Source organism: Schistocerca cancellata, chromosome 5 (genome assembly GCF_023864275.1).
Source record: "Schistocerca cancellata isolate TAMUIC-IGC-003103 chromosome 5, iqSchCanc2.1, whole genome shotgun sequence".
Classification (NCBI taxonomy): domain Eukaryota; kingdom Metazoa; phylum Arthropoda; class Insecta; order Orthoptera; family Acrididae; genus Schistocerca; species Schistocerca cancellata.
Genome location: NC_064630.1, coordinates 300,279,027 through 300,292,832, shown reverse-complemented (window position 1 = coordinate 300,292,832; position 13,806 = coordinate 300,279,027). Strand labels below are relative to the sequence as shown.

The window sequence follows — 13,806 nt, the reverse complement described above, 5'->3', positions numbered from 1 at the left end:
CTGTTTGGGATATTTGACAATATTGCCAACTCTACATTCTGAATTTTTTCCTACCTCTGAGAAGAGATGGTTGCTAATAGGAACTTTTATGAAATGTGAATCACATGCAGTATTCTCTTCACCATAAGAATAATACGGATATAAACATTTTGCCATGTATTGTTTCGTGTTTGCTGCTGTCTCATTTAAATCGTGTCTGCCTAATAAACTACGAAACTAGAGTGAGACAACAGCAAACGCGGAAGAATATACATATCATGTCATGTTTATCATCGTATTACTCTTATGCCTAGTAGTGATAGTCAGAAATGAAGCACGGAAATTGTCTAGATTTTTAAATCTAAGATGGCTCTAATTTCTGTGCAGAATATTATGTACTAAAGAGGCGTCTGCAAAGATTTTCAAACGGAGAAAAATTTTCGTTAAACTTTGGTTCAGAATTCTATCATACACAGTATATTATTTGGTTCTTGTTGATCATTATCAAAGAAAGCAGCAATGTAAGTAACAACAAATAGCAGTTTCTTGCCATTGTTTCGCTAATGACACGATTCCTATTTTTTTTTTTTTTTTTTTTTTTCTTTTTTTTTTATGCGGCGACAGGCCGTAAACACTCATTATCAGAATGCGACAAACAGTGCATGACACAGTACAGTAATGCATTTTCAGCTTAGAGTGACATAAACATCTATAACAAAGAGAACGGCGCTTATCAGATCAAAGAAAAATAAGCAATCAATTCAAATCAAACGAAGCACGTGAAAAAGGAAGGGTACCCGTATAAATACGGACAAAGCGCCTGATGCATAGCAATGGCTACCTGGTAAAGCTTAACTGCTAAGCTTACGACTCGAACCAAACTACTGTAGCTGTATCGTCATTCATTCGACCTAAATTTTGTCTCATATTACAATGGAGCAACGTTGTTTCGATGTGGAGGTGTGGTCTAAAACTTTTCTCTCCCCTTGAATTTCGAGTCTCAAATTTCAGGTGCGGCTTAGATTCGGGAAATTTTTTTTTCCTTGATTTCGAGTCTCATTTTTCAGATGCGGCTTAGATTTGAGTGCGGCTTAGATTCGAGTAAAAACGGTATGAATTTTTGTCATCTTGCAAACAATACAATCCCAACCAAGCTGAACATGACAAATACTGTTATTAAAGAAAGATATATTCCGTAGTTTTTTTCTCTCCCGTCAATTACGAAGTTGGTAAAGAGGGACAAAAAATTATACATCAACAGCCATATAGCAGAGAAGATGTGCAGTTCTGTGAGATCGAGTATGTGCTACATTTCACTCGCTTATTGTACTGCAAAAGCCTGTTCCTCCCTATTCCAGTGGATACAGTGGCTAGACCAAGACTGTAATGGCTGACATTTGAATCCACTGGGAGGAAAAGAAACACCAACAAGAAGACACAACAACTATATAAATTCTGGCATCATGTCATATTTCCATGTCAAAATCATTGTGGTGTGTAAGACTTACACTTGGTCTTAGATATTGATATACCAACCGAGATGAAATTCCTACTGTGGAGGAAAACTTGAGCAATTCTTTACATGGCAAACCTGCACTTAGAAACAGTCCCTTATCAACACTCAGCATTCCAAGGGAACAATTTACTCATCTGTGCCGAATAACATGTTCATAGGTGTTAGTTGTCACATGTCCCATAGATAGGTTAACACCAAATATTATTTTCACTATTCCTTTTTGGAGAATCAGTGCTGTCTTTCTAAGTGATGAGTTACCCCAGAAAATTATTCCATAAGATATTATTAAATGGGAATACACAAAATATGTCAGGAGGTTGATTCATTTGTTTCCAGTACTAGCCAGACTACTTCCAATTCTTTTTTTTTTTTATTTTTTTATTTCTTTGTCAATATTTACAGCCAAAAATTTGAAGCAGTCTACTGTGTTTACTGACTCCTGTTCATGTGCTACATCATTTGTTGCTATGACTCTTACTTGTTGTACAGAACTGAATACAATGTGTTTTCTTAAATTTAAGGACGAGTCCATTTTCAGAGAACCACTTAATAATTCTCTGAAAAAAAATATTAACAATCTCAGGTGTTGCTTTCTCCCTAATGGGATTTACTGTAACACTAGTATCGTCTCCAAAAAGTACCAATTCTGCATGTTGAATGTTAAGTGGAAGGTCATTCATTCATGTATATAAGGGATAGCAAAGGACCACAAATTGAGCCTTGTGGGACTCCCATTTGGACTCTCCCAACACTAAAACTTTCTATCTTTCCAACATTGTTTGAATTATTCAGCACAACTTTTTGCATTCCGTTTGTTAAGTATGATTCAAACCATTTGTGTGTAAATCTATTAAGTTCATAAAACTTGAGTCTTTTCAAGAGTGTAAAGTTTTCTACACAACCAAATACCTTACAAAGATCACAAAAAACAGCAACTGGCGATCTTTATTATGTAAGACTTGTAATACTTGGTGGCTGAATGTATAAATAGCATTCTCACTCAAGCAATCCTTCTGAAATCCAAACTGTGATATGTTACGTAATTGTTTCTACTTAAATGTGACACTATTCTTGAGTACATTACTTTTTCAAATACTATGTAAAAAGAAGTCAGTAAGAAAATCTGATGATAATTATTTTTTTCTTGCCACACCTCTTGTAAAGCAGTTAACAACTGCATATTTTAATCTATCTGGGAAAATTCCATGTGTTTGTGATGCATTACATATGTTATCACTGAGGACATTACCTACAGCACTTTTCAGAATTCTGTTTGAAATTCTATCAACGCCATATAAGCTTTTCTGTTTTAGAGTTTTTATGATACTATTAATTTTGGTGTAGGGTGTTTGTTGGCACTACTTCTAGTTGCTTAAAGTTTTTTGGAATGACACTTATAATACATTCTCTTGCTTCTTCAACTGAACCATTTAATCCTATTTTTCCTGCTATATTTAGAAAGTGTTTGCTAAATGTATTTGTAACTTGTGAAATATCTGTCTCAACATTGTAATTCAGTTTAATTGTTAATAGTTGTCCTCTTTCTCATTTGACAACAATCCATATAGTTTCAATTTTATTACCTCCATTATTTATTTCAGTCAGAATGTGCAGACTTATGGACATTTTAATGACTTTCCTTAAAATACAACAATGCTTTCACTGTATAAAAGTGCTGTCAGGTCATGACTTACTCAGGCCTTTACTCAAATTTCTCTCTACATCTTACATGAGGTTTTAATTTCCTTAGTTATCCACAGTTACTTGTTTTAAATAGGTTTTCTTGATAACTTTTTAGGAAAGCTACTTTCAAATACTGATACAAATCCAATATTAAATAAATTTAATTTGACATTAGCATTTCTTCCTGTTATCCTGTAGTACACGAGTTGGAAAATAACTACTGAAATTAGACTGAAATATCTAAATAATGATTACAGTTCATCTTTCCTGCCTGTATTTATCTTTAAAGAAATCTACACTGAAATCAGTACAAACTATTAACTTTCTTCTTGCTTGACAGGTAGTTCAATAATGCATCTACATTTATCACAAACAGCTGAATTAAGTAGTAACATGGCTTCTCACTATTTGATAATTAAAATTGATACTAAAAGAATTATAGCAATAGATATATCAACCATATAAAAGGTGGTAAACTAAAAATTCACAATACTGTGTACTTACAAATATAATGATCCCTTATCCTCTCCATTTTAACTGCATTTTTTAAGTCATCATATCTGAAGACATTTCTACTGCATGTGTCATACCTTGCACTTAAAACTTTGGCTTTCTTTTTACCTGATAAATAAAGATACAGAATAAGCAACAATACTTACTACAAAATATCATCAAACTATATAAATAGAATTGATTTTATCAATTTTGTAATATATGAACAACTACTACTTTGTAAGTATGGTTCAGGAAAACAAGTCTGTGAACAATTTAAGCAAGAGACATCTCATTTAAACGTATAAATGCAGCAAATACATCATTACATGATGATTTCCAATGAGAATAGGCCATTTATACTGTTTTAAAATTTGTCATTTGTTACTGTTAAAGCAATGACTGATCATAAATTGGCTGAGTTGTTTATTTACAGTGAGTGTTTTAACAAACAGTTTGGTCAAAAGAATGACAATATCACATGAAGAATTGTGCTGAGCAGTTTTATTACGATTTCCATAAAGGCCCACCTCAACAACAATTCCTTGAATGACTTTGTTCAACTTTTGGTAACCAATCACCTCCAGAAAAGTTTTTTGCATGGTTTACAGAAGATCATGGAAATACTGTAGTCAACAATGAATTTCATGAAGGTTGACAAATATCAAAGGTGTGCACAACATGACTGAAGAATTTGACATGTGACTTCCTGTAAGATAGAGGCATACTTACACTCATCAAAGAATCTAGTACTTCAAATTTTAGATGAAAATTCAACTGAAAAAGATCTGTTCCCAACCAATTTTGCACAGTTTAACTGAATATTAAAAGCAGGTTCATGTCAATTGGTGAAACAAACTGCTCGAAAACTTTATTGAAGAAACACAAAATCTGTGTACAGTAGCATAACTTTGATGTATTCATAAAAACAAGGTGGAAATCAATAGCTTGAGTGTTCCAAGATGAACCAGAGCTAAGAAAGATGGATTGTTCACAAAGAACTTCCAACAAAATTATGCGATTTTTCAAATACCATGCCTAACTTTTCAGTATTCTGCATGTATTCACTTGATTTTTCAAGAAAGGACTTTCTTATGTGAAACAAAAGATGTGTGGACAGTGATTTTCTTCACATCAAAAAGATGTTGCATCATACCAATACCCCATTTTTGCAACACCAACATCAGTGTGGAAAAAAAGGTTACCAGAATTGGTTTGAATGCATGGAAAAGTGTATGAGTTTTAAAGGTTAATATTTTGAGAGACAATAATATGATTGGTCCAAAGAATTTTTATTTCATTATTTTTGTAAACACTTAAAAAATGTGCCATTTCACATAGTCATGGCAACCAAAAATGTTGCTCAACAAGGAGTTCAAAATTTACTTGTGGCAACAGGCGAATGCCGGCGAATGGTACGAGAAATCTTTGTTTCCTCTTGCAACAACCAAGCTGTCAACTGTAAAATGATACACTTTAATGCTGAATTATTCACTAACAGTGTCTGCATTAACACTTCTCAAGGCAACCATTTGGATTGCCAACTGCTTATTACTAATAGTCTATTCAGTTTTGCTTTTGTAGGTGTCTGCTCATACACAGAAATATTTATAGTACAGCAGTTTTTCAGTTTTGATACTAAACTGGAATAGTATGAGGCTGTATGAGATGAGTTGTGTTAATGCTTGAACTTTTGATCTACAAAAATGAATGTGGTGAGTGAGACATACACCTTACAGATTTCTGCACTATTGGGCAGGATTCCTGTCCTGTGGTACATCAAAACCATCAAAAGGAGTTAATATTCCAGAAATAATAATGTTCAAAAACTACTAATTTTTATGCCCAAACAGTTCCACACTGACACAATGCAATTTATGCTTTATGGTATACCTAAAATGCAATCATTTGGCATTCACATTGAAGTGAGCTCACCCATTCTTAACACTTTCCCAAAATCTGTACATAGTACTTATATTGTTAATTGCATATCTATAAAATATCGAAAGTGATGACACCTGGCATCATGTAAGCTTGCAACAGCCAAAACCTGAGTAATGCTAGCCAAGTCTGAAAGGTGCACCTTAAATAACAATCTGTCCAGTTTCTCCCAGGGGGCAATGTTAGTGTTCATCTAGCAACATTTTGGAGGGCAAGAGAAGATCCACCCAAACTTCTTCAAGTGCTGAGTGGCAGCACACTATTTTCATGATACTTCCCATTGAGCAACAAATGTTTTACTCAAACTCATGTCCAGACATCTCTGTATGTCATTCTGTGACACCTCCATATCCAATAAAGGGTGTTTCCAACACTAATATCAACCTTTCGAGTTCGTGGACTCCAAATTTCTTTCACAGTGACATGGTGCCATAGCTTTTATACAAAACAAAACATATCTATCAAAATTTAAAAAAAAACTTATTTGCTTACCATTTTTTCCATCTTCTAGACCAATGACACCCGGAGAAAAGCACTTTTGTAATCGCTCGGCTGCTTCTCCTTCAATATCTTTCAGAAGAGTGACTTCTGGATGCAACCGGTAGAAGGCTGTAGCTACAAAAGTTTCAGAGTAAACATGGATAATACAAACACCACTAATCTAAACAAAATTTTAATTTATATATTTGGATTTAACAAGAACAATCACTTAGGCATGCAACTAAACCACAGAAAAGGATTTTTTTCTTTTTATTGTAAACACACTTCAATAGAAAATCATCATGTTTTTCAAATTTTTCATTGTTACTCAAAAACATATTATGATCATATACCATATGACTTCCATCACAAAATTTCTTGTAGTAAATCAGTTACAGTTTGGTTTTTGTTTTTCTATGGTACACACTGAAAGGTAGGTAAACTGATATGAAGACCATGTAAAATTATGAAAGTCTGGGTTTTGAATCAACGTTGCAGTGGAGAGACGTCCTCTGTCATCATAATCAGCTTAATCATCATCATCATCATAATAATATTACTATTATTATTATTATTATTATTATTACTATCCTTTTCTCAGACGTTATGTCTGGTTAAAAATTGAAAGTGACGTGGAACTTGATCAAGCGTGACTTCTTTTTAACTGTACGGTATATGTTACATTGCATTTAGGAACTTTCGGGTAATTGAACAAGTATCAAGAATTACAGATTTCTGTAGTTGTATATATAAGTTTGGATGTAGCTGTATTGCGTTGATGTACTGGTGGATATTGTGTGGTATGACTCCTGTAGTTGATAGTATAATCAGTATAATGTCAACTTTATCCTGATGCCACATGTCCTTGATTTCCTCAGCCAGTTGGATGTATTTTTCAATTTTTTCTCCTGTTTTCTTCTGTATACTTGTTGTATTGGGTATGGATATTTCGATTAGTTGTGTTAATTTCTTCTTTTTATTGGTGAGTATGATGTCAGGTTTGTTATGTGGTGTTGTTTTATCCGTTATAATGGTTCTGTTCCAGTATAATTTGTATTCATCATTCTCCAGTACATTTTGTGGTGCATACTTGTATGTGGGAATGTGTTGTTTTATTAGTTTATGTTGTATGGCAAGTTGTTGATATATTATTTCTGCTACGTTGTCATGTCTTCTGGGGTATTCTGTATTTGCTAGTATTGTACATCAGCTTGTGATGTGATCTACTGTTTCTATTTGTTCTTTGCAAAGTCTGCATTTATCTGTTGTGGTATTAGAATCTTTAATAATATGCTTGCTGTAATATCTGGTGTTTATTGTTTGATCCTGTATTGCAATCATGAATCCTTTCGTCTCAATGTATATATTGCCTTTTCTTAGCCATGTGTTGGATGCGTCTTGATCGATGTGTGGCTGTGTTAGATGATACAGGGGCTTGCCACGTACTGTTTTCTTTTTCCAATTTACTTTCTTCATATCTGTTGATGTTATGTGATCTAAAGGGTTGTAGAGGTGGTTATGAAATTGTAGTGGTTTAGCCGATGTATTTATATGAGTGATTGCTTTGTGTATTTTGCTAGTTTCTGTTCGTTCTAGAAAGAATTTTCTTAAATTGTCTACCTGTCCATAATGTACGTTTTTTATGTCGATACATCCCCTTCCTCCTTCATTTCTGCTTGATGTGAATCTTTCTGTTGCTGAATGTATGTGATGTATTCTATATTTGTGGCATTGTGATCGTGTAAGTGTATTGAGTGCTTCTGGGTCTGTGTTACTCCATTTCACTACTCCAAATGAGTAGGTCAATATTGGTATAGCATAGGTATTTATAGCTTTTGTCTTGTTTCTTGCTGTTAATTCTGTTTTCAGTATTTTTGTTAGTCTTTGTCTATATTTTTCTTTCGGGGGAAGAGACCAAACTGTGAGGTCATCGTTCTCATCAGATTAGGGATAGATGTAGGCCGTGCCCTTGCAAAGGAACCATCCTGGCATTTGCCTGGAGGAATTCAGGGAAATTACGGGAAACCTAAATCAGGATGGCCGCATGCGGGATTGAAATGTCGACCTTCCGAATGCGAGTCCAGTGTCTAACCACTGCGCCATCTCGCTCAGTAAAGGAGATGGAAAATGAGAGGCTGGTTGGGGAAGAGTGGTAGACAGCTGGGAGTGAGAGGCAGCAGGTGCTTAGAATAGGAATGTGGTTCTAGTGGCTTCTTCTGGTCACAAGTACTGTGAATTATGCAGAGTACACAGTAATGTGGAGGAGTGGTTTAGGAGGGGGAGATAGAACAGGGGACGAGGGTGACAGTGCAGGATAAGTGCAGTTACGATTTCAGGGCAGAGGTGGACATGGGTGAGAGGCAGGGGCTAGTGAAGATTGAGGTCAGGTCAATTACAAGAGTGAAGGATGTGTTGAAAGGACAACTTCTATTTATGAAATTCACGGAAGTTGGTGTTTCGGGGAAGGCTCCAAATGGCACAGGTTGTGAAACAGCCTCTGAAATCATGCATGTCATGTTCTGCAGCATGTTCTGCTACTGGGTGGTCAATTCTGGTCTTCTTCACAGTTTGGTGGTAATCATTTGTTAGAGTGGACAGCTAGTCGGCAGTCATAACCAAATCAAATGCTGTGTAGAAATTACAGCTGAGCAGGTGTATGGCATCACTATTTCGAGAAGTGGCCCAGTGTCTGATAGGATAGGATAATCCTTGAGCTGGGACTTGGGGAGGAAGATCTGGGTATGTGTATTGGGCAGGACTTGCACCTCATGTAGTAAAGTTGAAGAATAGCTTTTGCATATAGCTGTTGCATACAGATGGATTAGAATACTGTGTAGATTGTGTAAGCAGCCAACAACCATTTTGGGAAGAGTATCATCAGAACAAGCTACCAGAGCCACATCCCTATCCCATACGGGAGTGAGGGCAGGGGGGGGGGATAGGAATAGGGAGGAGGGGGAGGGGGAGGGGAGGGGAGGGGAGGGGGGGAGGGGGGGGGAGAGAGAGAGAGAGAGAGAGAGAGAGAGAGAGAGAGAGAGAGAGAGAGAGAGAGGGTGGGGGAGAGGGGGGGGGAGAGAGAATGTGTTTCTCTCTGTGTATTCTATAATTATAGTTCTATGAAGGGTTTCATTTGAAAACTAGCACAGTTCTCTCTCATTTTATGTGCCTTTTGATGACTCAGTGCTCTGCTATTCAGTGAGTTGTTATCTTTATTCCTTAAAATACATTCCACCAGGACTTTCCATATCATATTGATAAGGTATCTTGTTTTTTTAATATCTAGGGATTTCTGATTTTGTGTATTATGACTACCAGAAATCTACTAAAGACTTTCTGCACTGGACAGTAAAATTAAATTCCCAACCTTAGACAGGTACACACAGTATTCAATGAATTTTATTTTTACTTCTAATATTGTAGATGAGAATTTTACAGTTTGTCCCAAAGGTATTGGTATTAGTAGTCATAAATATCATAGGTCATAAAATTGTTGGCACATGAGTGTAATAACACCAAGTTCTCTGAAAACATTTCTGCAAGATGTTTGGTTATCAACACTGCACGATATTTATACTACATAATAAATATTTTTTTACTTGTCCTGCATGGCCTCAGAAGACTATGCCATAGTAAACTGAGTGGTAAGAGACTAACTATGTACCCAAAATATGCCAAAGATATCTAAACAGGTCATGTAAGGAGGGCATTCAATAAGTACCGCAACACTTTTTTCTGAATGCAGACTGGTTTTATTCAGAACATCAATACACAATATTATTCCACACTCTTCTGGCTACAAAACCCTACTATGCAACATAATCTCCATTCAATGTGATGGCCTTCAATAAGTAGTGCAACACTTTTTTCTGAATATTCAGAACATCAATACACAATATTATTCCCCACTCTTCTGGCTACAAAACCCTACTATGCAACATAATCTCCATTCAATGTAATGGCCTTACACCACCTGACTGCGAGGATTGGCATGCCCACATGGTACCACTGTACTGGTCAACGTCAGAACCGACATCTTGCTGCATCGATACCCTCCCAATCACCCATGTACTGCTTCCCACAGAGTGCATCCTTCACTGGGGCAAACAGATGGAAATCAGTAGACGTGAGATAAAGGCTTTTGGGTGAATGAGGAAGAATAGTCCAATAAAGGTTTGTGAGCTCTTCTCAGGTGTGCAGACTTGTGTGAGGCCTTACGTTGTCATGGAAAAGGAAAAATTCATTTGCATTTTTGTGGCGACGAAAACGCTAAGTCATTTCTTCATTTTCCTGAGGTTAGCACAATTCACTTCAGGGCTGACTGCTTCACCATGACAGAGGACATTAAATAGAATAACCCCTTCAGTGTCCCAGATGACTGTCACCTTGACTTTATCGGCTGAGGATGCAGCTTTTAACTTTTTCTTTGGAGGAGATGTGGTGCAATGCCACTCCACGGATTGCCCTTTTGGTTCCAATTGGAAGTGATGAGTCCATGTTTCATCGCCTGTGATGATGTTCAACAAAAATTGTGACAATCAGCCTTGTACTGTGTAAGTAATTCTACATAGATGGTCCTTTGTTGCTCTTTATGGTCTTCTGATAGGCAACGAAGAACCCTGCAGGTGCATACATTTGAGCACACCAACTGGTGGACAAGCACGCCAGCACTACCACCAGAGACATTCAGTTGTTGGTGTTTGATTATAATCTGTCAATCTTCTCGAATGAGAGTATCTGCACATTCCAACATTACAGGAGTCGCAGCTCTCTGTGGTTGTCTGGCATCCAGGAGATCAAAAAGGTTTGCATGACCTTGTGACAATGACAGACGACTCCCCCAACAACTCACTGTGCTTTTGTTCACTGCTAGGTCTCCACAGACATTCTGCAACAGCCTATGGATATCTGTGAAGCTCTGGTTTTCCGCTGAAAGAAACTCAATGATAGCTCTGAGCTTGGAATCCATCTCTGTTTCAGACACCATTTTGAAGGCTACGTATAAAGCCGCCACCTATTAGTACTTCATGAAACTATGTAGGAGCTGATGCAGGAATATTCCATGATGTCCCACAATAAATTCTGAAATTTTCCACGCGAAACTAGCTGAGGAAAAAAGAATTTCGTTACTTATTGAAAGTCCCCTCACAATTCTCAATACGTCAAAATTTTTGAGATAGGCAAAATTCTCATGATAAACACAATCACAAATATGCCTATGATTTATGACGAACAAGGGAAGCATAATAGTTTTACATCCAGAGCTGAAAAATTATGAAAACACTATACATTTGTATTACATATCATAGATCACTTTCTGAAGAAGTGTAGAAACAATGAGATTTTCCCACTGCAGAGTGAAAATCTCATTCTGGAAACATCCCCCTGGCTGTGGCTAAGCTATGTCTCTGCAATATCCTTTCTTTCAGAAGTGCTAAGTCTGCAAGGTTCGCACGAGAGCTTCTGTAAAGTTTGAAAGGTAGGAGATGAGGTAATGGCAGAAGTAAAGCGGTGCGGACGGGGCATGAGTCGTGCTTGGGTAGCTCGGATGGTAGAGCACTTGCCCGCGAAATTGCAATAGGTCCCGAGTTCCAGTCTTGGTCTGACACACAGTTTTAATATGCCAGTAACTTTAAAGTGTAAGAAATATTACAGAATACGAGAACAATATCAGGGTGTATACGCGGACAAGGAAAAAAAAATTCCCGGATTTCTCTTGGATTTCCCGGTTAAAAATACACTTTCTCCCAGGTGGAGACATAGTTTTTCCCTGTTAATTGACAGTATATTTTCTCTTGGAACTGTATAACTTATCAATCCTTTGAATGGTTATAGTTTTATACATGGGCGTAGAATTTCCCGGTGGTTTAGAAAAAGAAACTCCGGGGAAAAAACACATTTTGGAAAGATGTTTGATGTGCAGTAACATGTACGCTGCATATTTTTGTATTACGAAAGTATAAATTCGAATTCCACCAAACACCACACGTTACTTTCTGAAGCATTGAAATCGAGATTGCAATACTTATTTGTAAGCCAGTCATAGTTCATGTCATGTGATCTCTCCAGCCAATGACAGCGGATATTCAGAGCTTCGGACACGTGGTGTAGTCAGCCAATAGCAACATTACTGTTAAGTAGCGCAAACACACGAACAGGAAAAGTTAATGGTTTAAATTAATAAATATGATGTTGCTACAAGAAAAACAAAGCTTTCACATATAATGTTGATCTTTTATTTACGTATTACATTTTAAGATGAATTACACAAAAGTGTCAGTAAATTTTTTAATAACAACATAAAATTGTGATCTTCTGGGCTATAAATTCTTCTAAATGGCTCGTCATCAAACAGCTGATTTTTAAATGAGTCTCAGATTCCCAGTGAATAAGGCATTGATCTGATATTAAGCTTTTCAATTTGGTTTCGGGATGTAAATTTCCTTGGGTACCAGTACTTCGTTATCTCATGTCTGGTTCTTTGTTATGGAATAATGCCATATGTGCTAGAAGATGAAAACGTACACTTGAAATGCACCGAACAATTAAAACTAGCCAATAGTTATGGAACTAAACCCTTTGTTTCAAATATATTGACTGCCTCAGCGGAAAAGATTAATAAAAGAAAATTTCTTCAGAAAACCGATAAAAATAACTTCATTGTTCTGCATGGCAATTAATGCTTAGTCAAGAAAGGTGGAAATAAAATAAAATGTGAAACTAATAACGTATTTTAGTCTTCCGTAATTATGTGAATGTATTGATGTATTCACATGATTGTTCCCGGCCAAAGAAATCAATTTTGTTTTCATTTGACGTGAGTGCAGTAGACAAAGAGAAATCAGCAAAATCACTAAATGTAAACACGGGTCACATGGAGACTACTTGTTTCCCTATTATAAATCAGACTGATCTGCACATCAGACCCATATCTACGATATTTCCGAACAGGGGCAATAGTAGATAGTGGCGTCCCTCGAGCGTTTGAGATAGGACATCAAAAATTTAAAAAAAATATATCGAATTTTCAAAAATATGTTCATTTTGTAGCGCACATCTTTCTGAAGAGTCTGATACATAAAACATACGTGTCCGAGGAATTGTAAGACGTGTTATTTGATCTTAAGTGTGCCAAAGCGCAGTGCCACACCTCTTCACACAGCATTCTTCTATCGGACATCACTGTATTTCGGTCTGTGGAATCGAAACGTGTATATTTTTGTACTAGATGCCATCAAACTATATTCAGGACAGTGGAAATTAAAATGTCCTATGGTGCCTCTCCTGCTTCCAGTTGGCCAGTTTGACATCCTGCCCCCCCTTCAGAAAATTTGCGCTCTTTATTCCCTATTAGCTAACAACTTGCTGCTTTGTGTCACATAAAATTAAGTATAGGATACATAAAACCAGTAAAGAGAAGAGACAAGCACGACAGTGCACGTTTCTTCAATCCTTAGCTCCTAGAATTTTTTTCTCTATAATCTTGCTACAGCTTTACATGGCATACTTTCCTTTCTGTGAAAGGATCTGTCACCTCATCAAAGTTTGTCAAACTTTTTGCTACATGAAAAATCGAAATGTCGTTGTCTAATACTGTAAAAGCTGTAATTACAAATAGACCTAAGACTGGTGTGGTTTCTTGACCTGATTACCTGTATTTTGTCACTGTCTGTGAGATAAAACAAAATAGGCCACATAATACTGCAGAAATTGTTAAC

The 13,806-nt window shown here is 36.5% G+C and overlaps 1 protein-coding gene across 4 annotated transcripts in view; it reads right to left on the bottom strand.

The window, feature by feature from the left end:
- The window catches only part of LOC126188971 (DNA-directed RNA polymerases I and III subunit RPAC1), a 231,847-nt gene that overhangs the window by 5,714 nt on the left and 212,327 nt on the right, over positions 1–13,806 (bottom strand). For 2 of the 4 annotated variants that reach the window (XM_049930742.1, XM_049930744.1), the window contains exons 7-8: positions 6,104–6,226; positions 3,683–3,799 (exon numbers count right to left, since the gene is read on the bottom strand). The exons of 1 other annotated variant lie outside the window; for it this stretch is intronic. In XM_049930742.1, coding sequence (XP_049786699.1) covers positions 3,683–3,799; positions 6,104–6,226 — 240 coding nt within the window. The remainder of the gene's footprint in view (positions 1–3,682; positions 3,800–6,103; positions 6,227–13,806) is intronic. One more of the 4 variants, XM_049930743.1, reaches the window with a different exon arrangement.